The sequence below is a fragment of the Chelonoidis abingdonii genome, chromosome 10, assembly GCF_003597395.2.
Source record: "Chelonoidis abingdonii isolate Lonesome George chromosome 10, CheloAbing_2.0, whole genome shotgun sequence".
Lineage (NCBI taxonomy): Eukaryota > Metazoa > Chordata > Testudines > Testudinidae > Chelonoidis > Chelonoidis abingdonii.
The window spans coordinates 17,652,131-17,670,623 of record NC_133778.1 but is presented as its reverse complement, the minus strand read 5'-3'; the positions used below and the strand labels follow the sequence as shown (position 1 = coordinate 17,670,623).

Here is an 18,493-nt window from a genome sequence, read left to right as displayed (position 1 = left end):
AAAAGAAAATTAACCCTTACCTTACCTATCTACTTATGACACGCCCCCCAAATCACAGACAGTGCAAAATGTCACTGGAGGTGATTTCTACCTAGAACTTTAAACTAATCAAAGTAATACAACACATGCACCTTTACATATACTAGTAAGTATGTAAACTGCAAGACTTCTACATGTTAAGGAAAAGTTTTAACCAGTGTATTCCGGAAAACTCTCGCGGGAGAGTGCATCAGCTACTTTGTTAGAAGCTCCTGAAATGTGTTGAATTTGAAAATCTACTTATGACAAGTGCTCACACAGGACATTGAAGAAGGAACTTCCATGAGAACAAGAAGTGGCCAATGCATCAGAAATTCAGTGGATTCAGAGCAAGTAGTTATTGACAGACATCCAGTGAGAACTAAAATGTTAGGGGGATCAGGGCATCTGCCCTGACTTCTTTCCTAGCACCGTTGTTTGATTTGTGAATGCTAATATAATGTTTTCTTTCCATTTTTATGGCTATCAGCAGGAAATAAATACTGGTCCCTTATCAGCACGCCTGTGTGTCACATGATTATTACAGGGGTAAGAACCCACCAGTATCCTGTGTTTGCTGTTGCTTGCTTAAAGTTATTTTGCTCCATTTGATTTCTTAAAATTTCCTTTATGATCATTGTTTTGTCCGGTTTTCCTACCATGCGCCTTCCAGCTTCAGGCAGTTGGTCAAGGAGTGAGACATCTTTCTGTCTCTTTAATTATGGCAGCGTGGGATACCCCGACCCTCCCAAGACCCCTCCTTCTTCTCTCTTTTCATCTGGACTCTGGAGATGTGAGGGCTATAGTAAAAGAGTGTCAGAGGAAGTAATTGATTCCTCATACACACAGAGAATTCTCTTGCCTTTAGTGTCAATGGAGCTGAACCAAAGCCTTGGAGAGTGAGAAAGGCGTGTAACGCTCCCTGGCTGAGTTGTCAGGGCAAAACAGACACGCTGGGGGAGAGAGTGAACCAAAGGATTGTTTTAATAGTAAAGGAAATAAATATCTCTGAACAAAGAAGTGTAAGGGCATTGTTTGTGGGGGAAGCAGGGAGATTTCAGTTGCCTGGATTGGTAGATTATAGTCCCCCTGCTTCCAAATTGTCCCTCAGTAAGAGGAAATATATCAATCCATTTCACATTCCCACCCACTGTTCCTTCGGCTTTTCCCCAAGTTTGTTCCTCTCGGGACTTGCTTCCATTAGACTGTTTTATCACTCATGCAGACACTGTACTCACATGGTATGGTGACTCGGCAGTAAAAATGCTTATCTCTAGTCTGCACTAGTTCTTGGCCTGGTGTTAGTGTCTGTGGAGCATTAACTATTGGGAATAATGGGCAAGAACATTTCTAGTGAAGGCACAACCTTTGAGGAAGCTGCAGTTTCGGCTACTCGGCTAAGGGTGGATTTCAACAGGCACAGGAGATGTACTTTCTACTGTAGGACTATTGAGAAGGGACATGCCTTCTCCCCACTGCAGGTGCTATCCTCATCCAGCCTCTTCTCCAGTGGTACAGATCTCTGGTGTTCTTGCCTGCTTTCTGGTGAATGGCCTGTATTTCTAGCTAGTGTGCAAAATTAACATTTGAAAATTGTACTCTAGCCAGGCCAAGCTGCAGGATATTTACCAGACAAGTCAGGATGCTTTTAGCATCCGAGTCACCCTGGCTTGATCTGTCTCTGCATTGCACTGTACCTAATTGGCTGGAATGTTCAGGTTTATATGCAAATTATCAAATACATGATGGTGCTTTAGGGTATGATGGAATACAGTAAGTGGCTTTCCTAATGTATAGACATTGTCAATTGCACAACCAGTCCATCCCCTAAAAAAGAAGGAGAAAGAGTAGATCTTCAGTCCAGCCTTACTGTAACAGGGTTGCCTTTAAACTGAGCAATGTCTTCATAATTCATCTGACAGAAAAGGAGCCAGAATGTAAACTAGAGGAGAGTGAAAAACTGCTGAGCAAAAGAAGTCAGCTTAGCAGACCAGCCATTGGAGGACCTTCCCATATCATCATTAAGGACAGGACTATTACAGGGAATGTGGGAAACAAACTGATAGGAGGATTAGGGTGGGCTGATCATTTTGGGGTTCCTATAGATATACTTAGATATTGGCGCAGAAAGTACGCTTATTAAGTTTGCAGATGATACCAAACTGGGAGGGATTGCAACTGCTTTGGAGGACAGGGTCGTAATTCAAAATGATCTGGACAAATTGGAGAAATGGTCTGAGAGAAAGATGAAGGTTTTAATAAAGACAAATGCAAAGTTCTCCGCTTAGGAAGGAAAATCAGGTTCACACATACAGAATGGAAGAGACTGTTCTAGAAGGATACGCAGAAAGAGTCTACGGGTTATAGTTGGCCACAAGGCGGAAATTATGAAGTCACCAGTGTGATGCTGTTGCAAAAAAAGCAAACGGGATTCTGGATGCATTAACAGGTTGGTGGTGAGCAAGACACGAAAGTCATGCTTCTGCTCTACTCTGCATCTGGTTAGCCTTAATTGAGTATTGTGTCCGTTCCTGGCACCACATTTCAAGAAGATTGTGGAGAAATTGGAGAGGTCAGAGAAGGCAACAAGAATGATGAAAGCGTCTGAGACATGACCTATGAAGGAAGGCTGACAGAATTGCGGTTTGTTTAGTTTGGGGAAGAAAGATGAGAGGGGATATGATAGCAGTTTCAGATATCTTAAAAGGGTGTCATAAGGAGCAGGAGGAAACGTGTTCACCTTAGCCTCTAATGATAGAACAAGAAGCAATGGGCTTAAACTGCAGCAAGGGAGGTTTAGGTTGGACTTTAGGAAAAACTTCCTAACTGTCAGGGTGGTTAAACACTGGAATAAAATGCCTAGGGAGGTTGTGGAATCTCCATCTCTGGAGATATTTAAGAGTAGGTTAGATAAATGTCTATCAGGAATGGTCTAGAAAGTATTTGGTCCTGCCATGAGGGCAGGGGACTGGACTCGATGACCTCTCGAGGTCCCGTCTCATCCTAGAATCTATGAATCTATGAATAGTTTTAGGTTAATGTGGCTGGTGCTATATTTATTCCAAGAGTGAAACAAACAAAAGGCTGTGCAGTAAGCAACAAAGTGTGCATAGGTTCAAGGTAGTACTGGGCCTGAGCTACAAACTTCCCACCTGACTCTGACAGTGGACTATTCCATCGTTCCTAGGTGAGGAATCAGGTCCAGCTCTGTGGATGTGATATGACACCAACTTGGACTGTCACTGAGCTTCTGCCATGTACTTTTCTTCAGTGAACCTTTCCTACTTATTATTATCTCTTATTTATTATATTTCTTCTGCTAGTGAACAAGTGCCAATGAGTGGTGACAGTAAAATGAAATAGAAAACAAAGTCCAATTTTCTCCACAAATGGATTGTAGCGGAAGCAGGGAGGTGCAAATGGAGTTTCTCAAGTGTCTGTGTGACAGGATGGGCTGTGAGTTGTTTCAATTCTATTACAATATTAACAAAGTAGAACAGTGTGGAAGCTGGGGGTGATCCTTGAAGTATTTAATCCATTTGATTCCTGTTTTCATTCTGATTTTCTTTTGGGGGGGAATACTAAAGACTTCTTGCAAAAAAAGAGCCCTGAAGCTAAAGATAGAAAGGTGAGGAATGTATAGAGATGGCTTTAGAGACAGAAATAAAATTAAAGAGCCACGTGTAACTCCCGAATAACAGCCTGCAGAAACCCCTAATGTGCACATTAGCACATCTTATTTTCTTCTGTAAAGAACAGTTTTCCAAATATGTCCCAGATGCAAGCTCTTCTCTCCTCCAACGCTCCTCTCAGCTGAGATCTGCCACAGGAATGCAGCCTGAAGAAGGGATGGTAACAAATGTGGGGAAAGTATTCAGAGTTCATTTTGGCAAGGGGCAGTGAATGGGAGGCCGGAACTAAACTCTCATCTGAGTCTAAAGTTGCCAAAGAAGCAGTTTTAAAAATCTTTGATTCTCCTTTCTGCAAAGTATATTTGGCTGGATTTCACGTAATGTATAGTAATTGCTGGAAGAATCTCTGTATTGGCACTGCTATCATGGCAGTGGAAAAAAACAAAGATTATAAATAGATGTTATTTGGGGTTTCCATTTATTTATTTATTTTTGTCTTTGAGGCATTTTGGAAGCAGTCTTCCAATCTGTTTTGGGTTATTCTCTCTCTTTCTACTGCCTGAACTGGATGGCTAGTTTTTTTCTCTTCTCAGGAGTTCTGGTCGTTTAGGTTAGGAAGAGTTGAGAGAAATAAGCCAAAACAGAGGGGAAGAATTGTTTGTTCATAAAACCCCATAATACCATGTACACACCACACAACTCTAGGCCTGATTCTCCTCTCACTTACACCAGTTTTAAACCACTGTAACTTCATTGACTCCAGTGAAGTCACTTCTGATTTGGACATTGGATGAGGATCAGGCCCTTTGGGCTTTGCTACTCCACCGCCCTGCAATAGGAGCAAAGTGAGCATAAAACACTATCATTCTGAATTAGTAGCATTCTATGCCCATTTTGCACTACATGAATGAGTATACAAGCTTCAGACTAGAATCACACCCTTTATGTCTACACACCAATTTATAGATACAGATACCGATATACATCAGGCCTGGTTCTGCTCTCAGACCCATGTAAATTAGGAGTGACTGCACATAAATTGATGAATTACACCCATGTAAAACCAATGTAAGTCAAATCTATCTGCCATATTTATAATTAATCACTAGAGATAAAATCCTACCGGCAGCAAATACAAATTCTTTGCTATGATGTCATCAGACAGATTACTTTCATGCCTCTGACAGCATGATCCTAAAATATGCCATTTAAAAATCTCCTGCACCTTTTGCAACAGTTTGACTCATGTTATTTGTATGCTGCTATTGTTTAAGATTCTGTGAAAGTCACTGGGGACTTTTCTCATGCTTCCAAAATACTCTATTTGATTTGAAGGCGGTTTATGGAAAAGCACAATTTTGGGTGGTGACATCAGAGCAACTGACAGAGCCAACCAGCATGCAGTTGACATTAATTTTGCCTGGTGCAAAGCATCAGTGTTAGACTGAGTTGCTAGTTCACTTACCTCTTTCCCCACCTAATGCTGAGCTGTTCCATAACCATTTTTAATAAAACTATTGATTCTCAACTGTGACATCATCACCATGAAATAGGATATTCTTAAAGCATGTTTAAAAACCACCCACAACTTTCGGAGGATTTTATAAAAGGGATATTGTGAAAGAGGCTATTAGATTGGCTGGCAAAAGTTCTGGCTAAGCAGTCTTCCAATATACCTGCACTACCTGGTAGTATATTAGCCCTTTCGGGCGAGAATTTGCTATATCATAGTGATTCACACACACACCCTTCCAATTTTTTCCTATTATGAGCAGTTACAGTAGGGCATGCTGTGCTAAACAGGACAAAGGAGTGAGTGCAGGGCTGGGAAGCCCAAATCAGCATTGACCATTCCCAAATTTGGGAGTGTTTGGATTTAATCTGAGTATCTATATGTTTGTCTTTCTGTTGGTCTGTCTATGTAGCCTAGACTAGTCTAATATAATATAATCTGTTTAATCAAGTCCGGATCCTATTCCTGGCTCCACTGCAAACTTCCTGTGTGACCTTGGGCAAGTCACCAATCCTCTCGACTTTCCTACCTACCAGGGTCTTCTGAGGATACATTCATTAATATTTGCCAGGTGCTGAGATATTGCAGTCACGAGCACCATGGAAATGCTTCTGCTATAAATAAAACTAATAATAAAATGTGGGGAAAGTTGAGATTATAACTGCGCAGCTAGTTCCCATCTCTAGATCACAAGCATGGCTTCACGGGATAGACTGCAGATAGGGTCGATTTTTATCTAATCTCTCTCCTTTTTAAAAAGGCAAAAGTAAAAAATGTAGAGAAAATACCATCCAAGCTAAAGTTTTGCATGTGACTGTTGCAGTTGGGAAACTAGCTAATTTTCAGGCTTCCATGGTAGGCACAGGGGTTATGATGGGAAGTCGTAAAGGTTTTTCTCTGTCCTGTTTTAAGCTCTACTTTTCATTCCCAGATTTCAGAGCGGTAGCCATGTTAGTCTGTATCAGCAAAAACAATGAGGAGTCCTTGTGGCACCTTAGAGACTAACAAATTTTTTGGGCATAAGCTTTCGTGGGCCAAAACCCACTTCATCAAATGCATTGAGTGGAACATACAGTAGGTAGGTATAAATACACAGCATATGAAAAGATGGGAATTGCCTTGCCCAGTGCAGGAGGGGGGTGTCAGTGCTAGTGAGCCAATTCAATTAAGGTGGAAATGGGCTATTCTCAACGGTTACAAGAAGGGGTGAATACCATGAGCGTAAAAATCACTTTTGTAGTGCTAATGAGGCCAATGTAACCAAGGTGGCCCATTTCAAACAGTTGACAAGAAGGACTGAGTATCAGCAGGAGGAAATTAGTTTTTGTAGTGACCCATCCACTCCCAGTCTTTATTCAGGCCTAATTTGACGGTGTCCAATTTGCAATTTAATTCCAGTTCTGCAGTTTCTCGTTGGAGTCTGTTTTTTAAGTTTTTTTGTTTTTCCATTCCCAGTGACTGCATCCCCTCCTCCTCTGGCTACCACTTGCTTACATGTCCCTGCAGTGTTATCTTATCATGTTTGGATGACGCTGGCCTCAGCAGCTAGGAGGATGTGGTTGACAGTAGGTTTGTTGATCTCTGATCGTGCACTGAGCGACATGAATTTGGGCTCTGCACTTTTGGCTGTGTTGCTCAGCAGGGTAGCCTCAGGGCGAGTCTGCTGGAGAGCCCAGAGGTATCTGGTTACATTGTTGCTAGGTGTATACTGATGTTTCTGGACTTTGTATGTTCCTGGGACCATGCAAGGGTGGAGGTATATGTTGGCTTAGATCAATTGTGAGGAGAAAGCGTTGGTGTAGCTACATCCCAAGGAGCAGCGTAGCTCTTTGCCTATCTGGATGCCATTTTGGGGCCAAGCTGCAAGAAAGAACTGAGGTGCAAAATGGGGCAGGACTTTGGTTAGTTTGTGAAAGTCACACACTGATTGCACTTAGACTACGCCTGTGAGTGAGGCAAGCTGGATTCACTCCAACATATGAACTGGTTGCCAGTGTAACCTTACAATACCACAATACTAATGTCTGCAACCCCAAACCTGGCCTTCCTTGTTCTAAGGACGAACACCAAAGCTGCTTACAAACTGGAGAAAACACAGAGTGGCAAGATACTGAGCAATAGACAGGGCTGGCAATAAGAAAAAAGAAAGAAGGGTGAGTAGTAGAGACATTAAAAGCCCTTATACTGAATTATAAAAACTCTCTTAACACCGGTAAAGCAAGGTCATTTTCTGTTAAGAAAGAATCTTTAATAAATTGCAACTCCATTTGTAAGTGATAGAAGTTTTCTGACTCACTTTGTTAAGCAATTTCAAGAAGAGTAGCTAAGCATGTATTCCCCTCTCTCTGCTCTCTCCCCCCATTGCTTAGGTAGGCAGAAGCACTTCGACTTTTACTAGCTGCATCACAAAATACCCAATGATGTGTGTGCAATGCTGAGGATAAACACAACCCTGTGTTTGAGACTGTTTCGAGCCCAGTAACTCCGCTTCCTCCTTAAGCTGCTGTTGCGAGTAGTTGTTCCATTGATGCAGACTGTGGTCTGCATCCATGTAAAAAATCCCTTGACCACGTTTTCTTGTAATGGGTGTTGACTGCTGGGCCAACCGTTTGCATCACTGTCTTGTTGGGGATTGGAATAGGAATTGGCTATGGTATTTGACAGTAGTTTCCCGTGTACAGATATGACTTAGTAGTTCAGCTAACCAGTAAAATTGTGCCTTGTGTTGGGCTATGTTTAATTAACCAATGGAATTATAGTATTGCATATAAATGAAAACCAGCTGTCTTGTGATTGGCTGAGAGAGTTCAGATGCCATCATGCTATTATGTTGCCCCACCCAATAATGAGCCGTTCCATAACCGTCTGGAAATGAAACTGTAACTGCAGAAAAAATCCAAAGGGTTCTTTCCCCCCCACCCCCCCAAACACACTGGAAAAGGAACCAAGTTTGGAAATTGTGTTTAAACTCAACATAAACAAAATTCTAGCAAAGCCAGATTTTAACATGGTTTGGCCAGTGACCTCACCGTAACAGAACTACATTTAACAACGTACTTGAGCTTGGGCCAGTGTGTGGGCAGAACCTAAGTGTGAAAGAAAATGAGCAGTCTCCATTGCGGAAGTTAGCCTGGATTCTCAATTTAGTATGTGAATTCTTGGAATGAACATATTTGCTCTTTCACTTTTAAGGAATCAAACATGAAGTCTAGCTAGTAAAGAAAGCAAATGCTCTTATAGTGCATTCTGGCAGAAGTAATATCCCGGTGTGAATACTGTCCCACTTTGCAGATCTGTTTATAAGTACTGTAAAAACATAATGAGAATTTTGCCTGAGTAAGGTCTGCAGGGTTTGGGCCAAGATTTTTAACAACAACAACAACAACAACAAAAATCCCTTATGTGTTTGTATTAATTTCACATTTGGCAAAAACGATCTCTTCACCTCCTGCAGACTTATTTAGTTGGTTGTAAGATTTGATTTATTAAGGATTAGTTTCATGAGGAGAAAACTCCTCTTTAGATGCTTGGATGAGGCCAAATGTTTTAATGTAGAGAGGAGCAATTATTCCCCAGTGAATAACTCATTAGATGTATTTAGCCTTTTTTTTTCTATTTGCAAATTGTCTTTGAGCAGATAGCAAAATTCACGAGTTTTATTTGTTTTTTGAAATTATTCACTAATTCTTGGTCTACAGGATGTTATAGATCTTGTCATTTCATAACGTGTTGCTTGATTGCATAAGTCATGTATCTTTTCTTCTGGGTACTGATTGGTTGATTTATGTCACGGAGACAGCATGAACTCAAAATTCCTGCTGTGCTGTTGAGTTATATAAATGAGAGAACAGAAACGACGCGATTTGACTTACAGGGATGTAAACCAACTTATTCAGCACAAATGGCAAATTCTATAATCAAATGTACAACTTGAAATTCACTTTTGATGAATATTCAAGAATTCATGCTAGTTAACTCGGGACCACACAGATATTCACTGAATGTGAAAGGGCTGCAGAGGTGGTTAGAAAAAAAAGTCTTTTGAATTGGAGTAGATGTTCACTAGAAAAAAAATGTCTCCTCTGTTTGCTGAGCTGTGGTTGAAACAAACAGAGAAACAAAACCCTACCAAAACAAAGCGTTGCTCTACACCTACAGTTTTTCCCCTGAGGAGAGGATGAGAGAGAGAACAAACCACATGTGACAAATGCTAATCATATTGCTTAATGCACTAATGGAAGCTGCTTAGATATCCTGTGTGAGGCCAGATCCTCAGCTGGTGTAAATCAGTGTAACTCCATACACCAGCTGAGGATCTAGCCCCATGCATGTTCTTCCTTTGGTAGATCACTCTTTTAAAGGAGGTTTTAAATGTGATTTGGTTTCTTTCACGCTGGCCAACCAAATTGTATTTGTCACCAAATTATAGGCTGGTTAGTTACTGCTAACTCAGTGCCTGGCGAAGTATAGATAGCACTTTAGCTTCAGGCATTTTTCAGTTGGAGTTCAGCCTGATTAACTCCCTGAAAGGAGTGAGACCTGGCCTATCCGGACTGCCATCCTTTCTGAGCAGCACATTTAGTTCTGGGGTTGTTGCTTAATGAGGTATGTGTGTCTTGCAGAAGAGGAATGAGTCACATGAGACTCCTTCTGTGTCCAACAAGCTACTTCTTCTTTCAACTCTCAGTTTCCAAATAGAGGATCTTGTGACAAAGTGGATAGTAAAAGGCCTGGCACTGTAACATTTCTGCGTTCTCCTATCTCCCGGAGGAGAAGATGCATAGCATGTTGTTTTCACAGGTTGATGCTAAGCAAATAAAGAGAGAAAGAAAGATAGGTAGTTTTTTGTAAATAATGGTAGGCTGGTCAGAGACTAAACACAGAAAGGAGAGAGAAAGTGTGTAAAGACTGCGTGATGTTCAAGTAAAAACTATTTTTCTGCCACACAGAGATACAAGTGTTACCCTGCCACTAGACATGCGGCAAAAGGAACACGCCAAGGGGTTCAGGGGGAGTTTTAGATTAACGTGAGAATTTCATAGTGGGCTTTTATCACAATGGGCCAAACTAAAACCAGAATTATTATTTATTTGTAGCGCCTAAGAGCCCTAGTTGTGGACCAGGACTCCATTGTGCCAGGCTGTGTACACACACTGAACAGAGAAACAGTCCCTCCCCCTAAAAGCTTACAGTGTAAGTGTAAGACAAGAAAAACAGGTGGATACAGACAGACAGGGGAATGCAAAAAAACAATAAGATTATATTGGTCAGCATAATAGACAGAATGGTCTTGGCACACTGGTAAGGATCCAACACCATTAAGCTTTGGATGATTTGAAATCTGGCTGTAGATCTGAATTCTCAAAAACAGCAAGGAGTCCGGTGGATAGTAGACTAACTATCTGGATACAGGACCGGCGCCAGGGTTTCTGGTGCCTAGGGGCTGGGCCATTTCGCCACCCTGCGCGCGGGTCTCGCGGCTCCGGTGGACCTGCTGCAGGCATGCCTGCGGCAGGTCCACCGGTGCCGACGTGAATGGATTGGTTGTCATTGTGCCTTGCACAGTAGGCATGGCCGTGCGGCAGTAGGTTCTCTTCCACCGGAGCCGCGGCTGCAGGAAGGACCAAGAGCGGGAGGACCATGGGGGAGACGGGAGGACCATGGGACAACCAGCGGACCAGCGGACCTGGGACCGTCACGAAATGCCTGCGCCGGTCCACCGGACTGCGGGACCAGCCGCGGGACCAGTAGACCCTCTGCAGGTACAACTGCTGCAGCTCCACCGGAGCCGCCTACCGCCCCACCGGAGCCGCCTACCGCCCCCCCGGCAAAATGCTGCCCCCCCCCATAATGCTGGCACCCTAGGTGACTGCCTAAGTCGCCTAAATGAAAGCCCCGGCCCTGTCTGGATACAGCGGATACAGACTAACATGGCTACCCCCGATCTGAATTCTGTGACTTGGGCCCCTCTCTGATAGCCTTGAGGGTTTCATTTCTTTCTTTCTCTTTCTCTCTCTCTCTATATTTTGCATGGTGTCTGCCCAAGTGCTGATCACAGCAAGGTTCTGTATGTGATTAATTAGACCTCGTTATCAACAGTCACATTTATGTCTCTTCTCTCAGCAGTGTGTGCACCTGATGATGATTATGTGCATTACAGAGTGCGGTTTCCAAACTTTGGCACCCACACTGAGTGCCCAAATGCCTAATCTGGGTTTACAAATGTCTAGTTAGGCATGTCAAATGGAATTTGGGTATCTGTGTGCCAAACAGCACCAAAATACAGGCTGCAGGTGCTTAACTTAGGCATAAATTTGCCATTAGCTCCCCAGTATTTGCATTTAGGGTTTCACTCAGTGCTTTAGGAGGAGCTGGTAGATTAATGATAATAATACCCAGCCCTTATCTGGCACTTTTCATCCATCGTTCTCAAAGTGCTTTACAAAGATAAATATCATTATCCTGGATTTACAGATGGGGAAAATGAGGCACGGGGCAGTGACATCACCTGACAGGCCAGAGGCAGAGCCAGGAATAGAACCTAAATCCTAGGGCAGAGCTCTGTGCACTGGGCCGCGCTGCCTCTATTTGTTATAATGTCACATTTGGTATGATATATGTGTTGAACTAAATGGTTGAACTAAATGGTTAAATGGCCATGTTGTTTGAGCATTTACTGCTTGTCTAACTTTTGTATACCTGCAGCCATTGTTATCCATGTTGTTACAGATGGCTTTCGACTACTAAATTTAGGGGGTCAGATCCTAAACTGGTGTAAACTGACATAGATCTGTTGATGTCAGTTGAGGATCTGCTTCCGGATATGGACCCGAATTGCCCAAGTTCTGAAGGTGTTTGGATCTGGAGTTTTGTCTTGGGCCCATCTCTGCCTTCCATGGACTGAGCTGGTTGTCTGTGTGTATGTTCACTAATCCTTAAATTGTTACATGAACTTCCTTTGAAGCCGATAGGGGACGTGTGTAAAGACTTCACGGTTAGGCACAAGATATAATACCTCCACCCCTACTTGATGGTCATATGGATAATGTGATAACCCACTTAAGTCAACTGAAGTGAAAGGTATGGAAACTTGTGTATAGAGAGTGTTAGAATGGGAACTCTTACCAAGTAGGCTAGAGAAATAAGCATAGGTCTGGCGGTTAAGAATGTTTTATTCCTGTCTTTGCCACTGCCCTCCTGTGTGCCCTGGGGCAAGTCATCTAGGGAGGGATTGTCAAACCCCTTGGGACTTGTGCTCCTAAATCACTTAGGTGCATTTGAAAATCCCATCTTTACCTCTCTGGCAAGTGTGAATAGGGATAATTATAGTAATGTACCTACTGTGCAGGAGTGCTTGGAGAGTGAATGATCATTTGGACAGAGAGCGATATCTGAGAGCTGAATATAAATAACAAATAATACAACTGACTAGAGAGAACAAGGGAAGGAATTGAGGGAAAGAAAACACACAAGCTAGTTATGGGATGGGAGGTAAGTCTAGGAGCAAAGTTTCAGTAGAGGGAGGTGTGTGTTATAATTAATATTGTTTATTATTTGTATTGTGGGTAGCACCTAGAGGCCTCAGCCCCATTGTGCCAGGGGCTGTACAGACTATAACAAAGAGATGACCCAGGCCCCAACGTTTAAGATGAAAGACAACAGGTGGATACAGCAAACTGCTGGGAGACAAGGAAGCAGTGAGGCCATTATGAACAGTGGAATAAGCAGTGATCACAGCAGACCAGCTGTCTAAGAAATGCCAAGTGTTCTGTAGGAATCGTGGGACAGTGCACCTTTTAAGAAGAGATGTAAAGGAGAATAGTGGCCTGGAAGATTTTTATAGGGTGCTTCTCCTTTGCATAAGTGGTAGCATGGGAGACTGCATGATGACTGCTTGTCTGAATATTTGGCAAATGGGCAATCAAAGGTGACATTGTGGGCAGAGGGGAGGTGAGAGTTTACATCTGTCTAGCGGATTAGAGATCCTAGTTAGGACAGGCATAAGCCATAAAGGGCCAAAAGCTGAAGGCAAGTAGCTTGTGCCTACTTCAGTGGAAATGAAGAGTTGCAAGCAAGGGGGTTATATGGGTGAAACAAGCAGCCAGGGAGATGCTTCTGTGAAATATGTAAGTACATATAGAGTGGGAAGAAGGACGCATTGTGATCGTGCTGTACATTCTGTAACTCAACCCTGTTTGTCATATGTCTCTTCTGTCTCCCTTTTCACTCCCTTGGACAGATATGATTTTATCGAGATACGGGATGGCGACAGCGAGTCGGCAGACCTGCTGGGCAAACACTGTGGGAACATCGCTCCTCCGACCATCATCTCCTCAGGCTCCTCTCTCTACATTAAGTTCACCTCGGATTACGCACGGCAAGGCGCTGGCTTCTCTTTGCGCTATGAGATCTACAAGACAGGTCAGTGTCAAAGGCAGACTTTGGACTGGCCGACCTACAGCACCTATCTTCCCAGAAGTTGACATGGGGATCATCACAGAGCAAATCCCATAAGCCACATTTTCAGTACGGTTTTTGGCACATGCTCAGTACAAAGGGTATTCTTTTTTGGCAAGTCTGTTTCATCACATTTCCAAGAAGGTAAAGATTTTAGTGGTGTGTTATAGTGCTTTTTGATTCATATCTTGGCATGAAAAGCAGATTTCCTCATTAAATTTTCTTGCATTCCAGAACTACAAACACTCTATCTTTTCTTCATAGCATGTAAGCGCTTTGTTAAGTGAGGACTAAATGAAGATTGTCCCTCCTTTAGAACTGTGTAGAGCTCCTGTGGATATACAACTTAAGCACTGATCAATGACTCTGTTTTCTCTTTCTGGAAGGCAAGGGTTTTTGTAATGGGTGGACTTCTTGTTTAAAGGGGCTGCTGCCTGCAGTGTCAGCAAGGGAGTCAGACAGGCGGCTCTTGAGTTCAGTATAACAGGAAGGAACTATTCATAATTCTGTTTTATACAAAACTATTCTGGAAGAAAGTAAAAGCTGCTCAAAAGCCCTTTTTATATCAGCTCTGTCTAAATATTTGTCAGAACTGTATGCATGAGAACAAGTAGTCTCAAGAAAATACGGAACTCTGTGTTTGTGTGTGTGTGTGAGAGAGAGAGAGAGGAGAGATTGAGGGATTGTACATACTTCAACTTATGTCGGTATAATTTATGTCGCTCAGGGGTGTGAATAATGTCTTCCCCTCCCGCTCCGCCCCCCTGTGCGATGTAAGTTACACTGACCTAAGCATCAGTCTGGACAGCGCTATGTCGGCAGGAAAGCTGCTCCCATGGACATAGCTACCACCTCTCTCAGAGATGGCTTACATCAATGGGAGAGCGCTCTCCCATAGGCAAGGAGTGTCTTCACTAGATGCGCTACAGCGCTTCTAGTGTACAGTAACCCTGAGAGAGAGAGAGCAAGAGAGAGCTTCTGTGCACATGAGGGGCATAAGTATGTTTTGCACAAGGATCCCCGAAGCTATCTGTCATAGGACCAGGCCCTGTGCCCACATTCCGTTGCTAGAGTACTGGAAGAAAACACACGACTGTCACATCATCAGCAGAATATGAAACAAATACATGAATATACTGGAGAATCAAAAATAGGCGCAGCTTTGTTTATTTCTTTTCCAGAATCGTAATACAAGCACATAAGTATTTAGTGGTTTTGAGCACAGTTATATGTTATTTAGAGACAGATGCTTGTAAATACACAGAGACATACTCACAGACTCGGGTGCTGATGACCGGCTGACTGGGGATGGGAGTATAAATGAAATAGGACTTCCTGACTTTAATTTAGAAGGGGGGGCGGTGGATTAAAAAAATCTATCAGGGTATCTATCTGTTCCTGGGGTGACTCGTTAAAATGGAGAATCGTTATGAGGTGGTGGCCATGTAAAGCCTCTGGCACATAGTTGTGCAGTTCTTTTTCCATCCAGTAGAGGGCAGTGGTGCACATATACACTAGCCTATTCATGACATTATTGTCTCACTTAATGGTTGAACGTTGATTAATCCTGAATTGGTTAGTTAACCCATCAGGACTGGCTGTTTTCGTGAGATTTGCTGAGGGAATAGTGGACGCTGAGGCAGGGATCAGGATGAGTCTTTGTGCAGGAGGGAAGATAATTGACTCAAACCAGGGCTGTTTTGCCTCTTCCTACCCATAACCCTTGGTCCTGTCCCAGTCCCTCCTGTGTGCCTTGTCCCAGTCGCCCTTGCTGCCCGTCCCAGGTCCTGACTTTTATTTCATGAAGCAGGCCTGGGAGTACTCCAATATGCAGCAGTGGCCAGGATGAGGCTGAGCTGACACAAAACCAGGCAGTGACACCGTGCCGAGGCCGGCTGGCAGGGAGGTACAATGGGCAGGGAGTGAGAAGCACTCTGTCCACTGAGTACGAACCAGGAAGGGGCTAATGTCATGGGAAAAGACCATTGGAGGAAGAGGAAGTAAGGGCTGCATCAGAGAGGCAGAAGGAGTAGGAGGAAGGCAGGAGTGAGTTTTCTCATTTCCTGTCCTTCAGTTTGGATTCCCTAGACAAATATACTTCCCTTCAGGTAGACGGCCTTGGTCTGGGGCTTCATCAAGTATAGGCCTCCTTGTTGGTACTGAGTGCTGTTAAAATGCTCACTGTCCTCTCTGAAGAGGGCTCTTGGCTTGAAACCACTAGACAAAATTCAAAACATAAGCAAGGTTTCAGTTCCTGGAGGGTAGGAGGCACTGAAGCCAGTTGTTCACCCAGAGAGATCAGTGTTCCCTGAAACCATCTTTAGTGGGTAGGAGGGTCTCTGGCCTCAGATCTGAGGGATAAACAAAGCCTGCCTTTTGTTTATGGACAAATAGATAGGGCGGATGGATCAGAGCTGAAGTTCATTCAGAACTGGTGCTTATCCAGTGAAGTTCCACTGGCTTTAAAGGGCATCCAATTAAGATACTCCATGTCAGTGACACACACACAAAATTAAGAGAGGCACTCAGCATATAAACAGCTGCGTCCTAATGGTTAAGTCCCCTGGTTTTGTATTGGTCAGTTTTGCTGTGACACCCCCAAAAGATGACATCCAGGTCACAATTTTCAAACATGCCTAATGAGCTTGAGCACCCAACTCAAGCAGTACAGCTTAACAGAGCCTTGAATTTCAGAAAATGCCGAGCACACTTGTCCTCTGATAATCAGGCCTCATTAAGGATGTCTCAGGTTTGGACCCCCAGAATCATTATGCTTTTCAAAAGTTTGGCCCCATGACACCCCCTCATACTAAGGAAGCTCTGCTGCCAGGTACATCCCAGGTTAGTTCTTATTTCTTTTATTACCTGGTAGAGTTTTGAAAGCTCCTTTTTATTATTAAAAATGGAAGAATAATAAATTAAGCGCACTTTGAAAACCATTCCAAAAAAAGAAAAATGACCCACTCCCCTTTATGCAGGAGTTCATGTATATAGCCATGATATTAATGCTTCCAGGAAAGATTGCTCCAAACCAACACCATCTCCTCAAATGCCACTATATTTAGGGAGAGATCAGATCTGAACTTTATGGCCCCAGCCATCCCTGCCTCTGGGGCATGACAGAGCAGTTGGACAGGCCTGTTGTGTGTGTCTACACTGCCCATGTTACAGCGTGGCAGTGCGGCCACACTGTGACATGGGGAGTGTAGTCAGACTTTATCACCGGGGGAGAGCTCTCCTGGTGATAAAAAAAAACTATCCTGAACGAAGGGTAGTAGCTTTCTCACTGGGAGCGCGGCTCTTGATGTTAAAGCGTTGTCTATACTGGTAAAAGCAGCAAAGATTCCTGTGGCACCTTATAGACTAACAGACGTATTGGAGTATGTGCTTTTGTGGATGAATACCCACTTCGTCGGATGCATGATGCTTTTCAGCGCTAAAACTTTTGTCGCTCCTGAGTGTGTTTTTTCACACCCCTGACCCAGAAAGTTGCAGCGCTGTAAAGTGCCAGCGTAGACAAGCCCTGAGTGGTTTCCTTTTAGCTGTTTATGTGCTGAATTGTTCTCTCAGCCTGGTGAGTGGGAGCATTAGCACATATTGCTAAAGTAAACATGATTTCCATTTATTATTTGCGGATTACCTTTAAAGCTAGTCATTGTTTGCTGGTTACAGTCAAGCTATTGACAAAGATACTAACCGCTACAAGCGACCCAAATGAGGAAATCGTTGCTATCTCACAGTATCACAGTTACATTGCTCTATAGTCCCTAGAGGACATTTCCTGACAGTCAACATCTGGTTTATTGAATATTTCTGTGCTTTCCTCCTTGGCTGGGAGTGTGTATTAGTCTCTTCATAAATCTGGCTGCCTTTTTATTTGATCAGGAGTAAATACAGTCTTATTCTTGTTCATTGTATTGTCTTGCGATTTGTGCTTGGCCTCTTCTATTTCCCTCTGCATTATCACACTAAAGAAGCTGGCCGCTCTCCTATCGTCAGTTAAGAAGTTCCTCTCAATGTTACTCCACCAAGAGGTACTACAGGACCAATGGTCCAGCTGTTGTCCCAAGTTGCTCTCCTAACTTGGGTAGGCTAGTGCAGATCTTAATAACAAGGCTCCACTTGGTCCCAAGAAGACTTGCACCAACTGGGTGAGTGGGAGCAGTGAGTTTATAGAGGAGAAGCACAGCATCCTTATCAAGCAAAAGTCAAAACCTTAGTTGAATGTTAAGCCTCTATTACAGTCATGGGGATAGAAGCCACTGTAACACCCTCTTTGCCCCTCCGATGGCCCACAGGCTAGAGATTTCCATTGTCAATTGTCCAGCCTCTAAAGAGCAGTGGTTTTAAAGCAGCCATGGTATGAATAGGACACAACCTCCTCTTCTCCCCCACCACCCCGAGGCACCTTGAGCAGGCTGTGATACGAGGGAGGCCAGCGTCAAGGTCAGCAATAAATAAGTGGTAACATTGTCTGCCGCTGTTGGCAATCAGAAAGTCTTCCTCAAGAATAGAAATAACTAACATTTCTGGTGCAGAGAGCTGAATAAGAGAGAAAGAGCGCTCTGTTCCTCCTGTCAACAGAATCTCTCTCACACACACGCACGTGCGCGCACACACACACCAGTCCTCCGACCGCCAAAATCTTTCAGCAGCCACAGTCTGGAGACATAGGCTGGACCATACGCTCTACAGCTAGGGTCCTAGGCTTTGGGTGAAGTTGCAGAGAGGTTGCTCTGCTAATTGCCACTCTGATGGAAAATAAAATACATAATAGCGATAATGAATCGTTGCTCATTTATACTTCACCAGCAATTGCCCATGTGAGGGTTTTGAAAGGCTTTACAAGCAGTACTGAAGTAAGCCTCACAAC

General features: G+C 43.4%; 1 protein-coding gene across 8 annotated transcripts in view; it reads left to right on the top strand.

Annotated features, from left to right (window-relative positions):
• Nucleotides 1–18,493, top strand: part of NRP2 (neuropilin 2) — a 130,750-nt gene that overhangs the window by 29,091 nt on the left and 83,166 nt on the right. For all 8 annotated transcript variants that reach the window (XM_075069985.1, XM_075069984.1, XM_032779224.2 and 5 more), the window contains exon 3: nt 13,403–13,584. In XM_075069985.1, the coding sequence (XP_074926086.1) occupies nt 13,403–13,584 (182 nt within the window). The remainder of the gene's footprint in view (nt 1–13,402; nt 13,585–18,493) is intronic.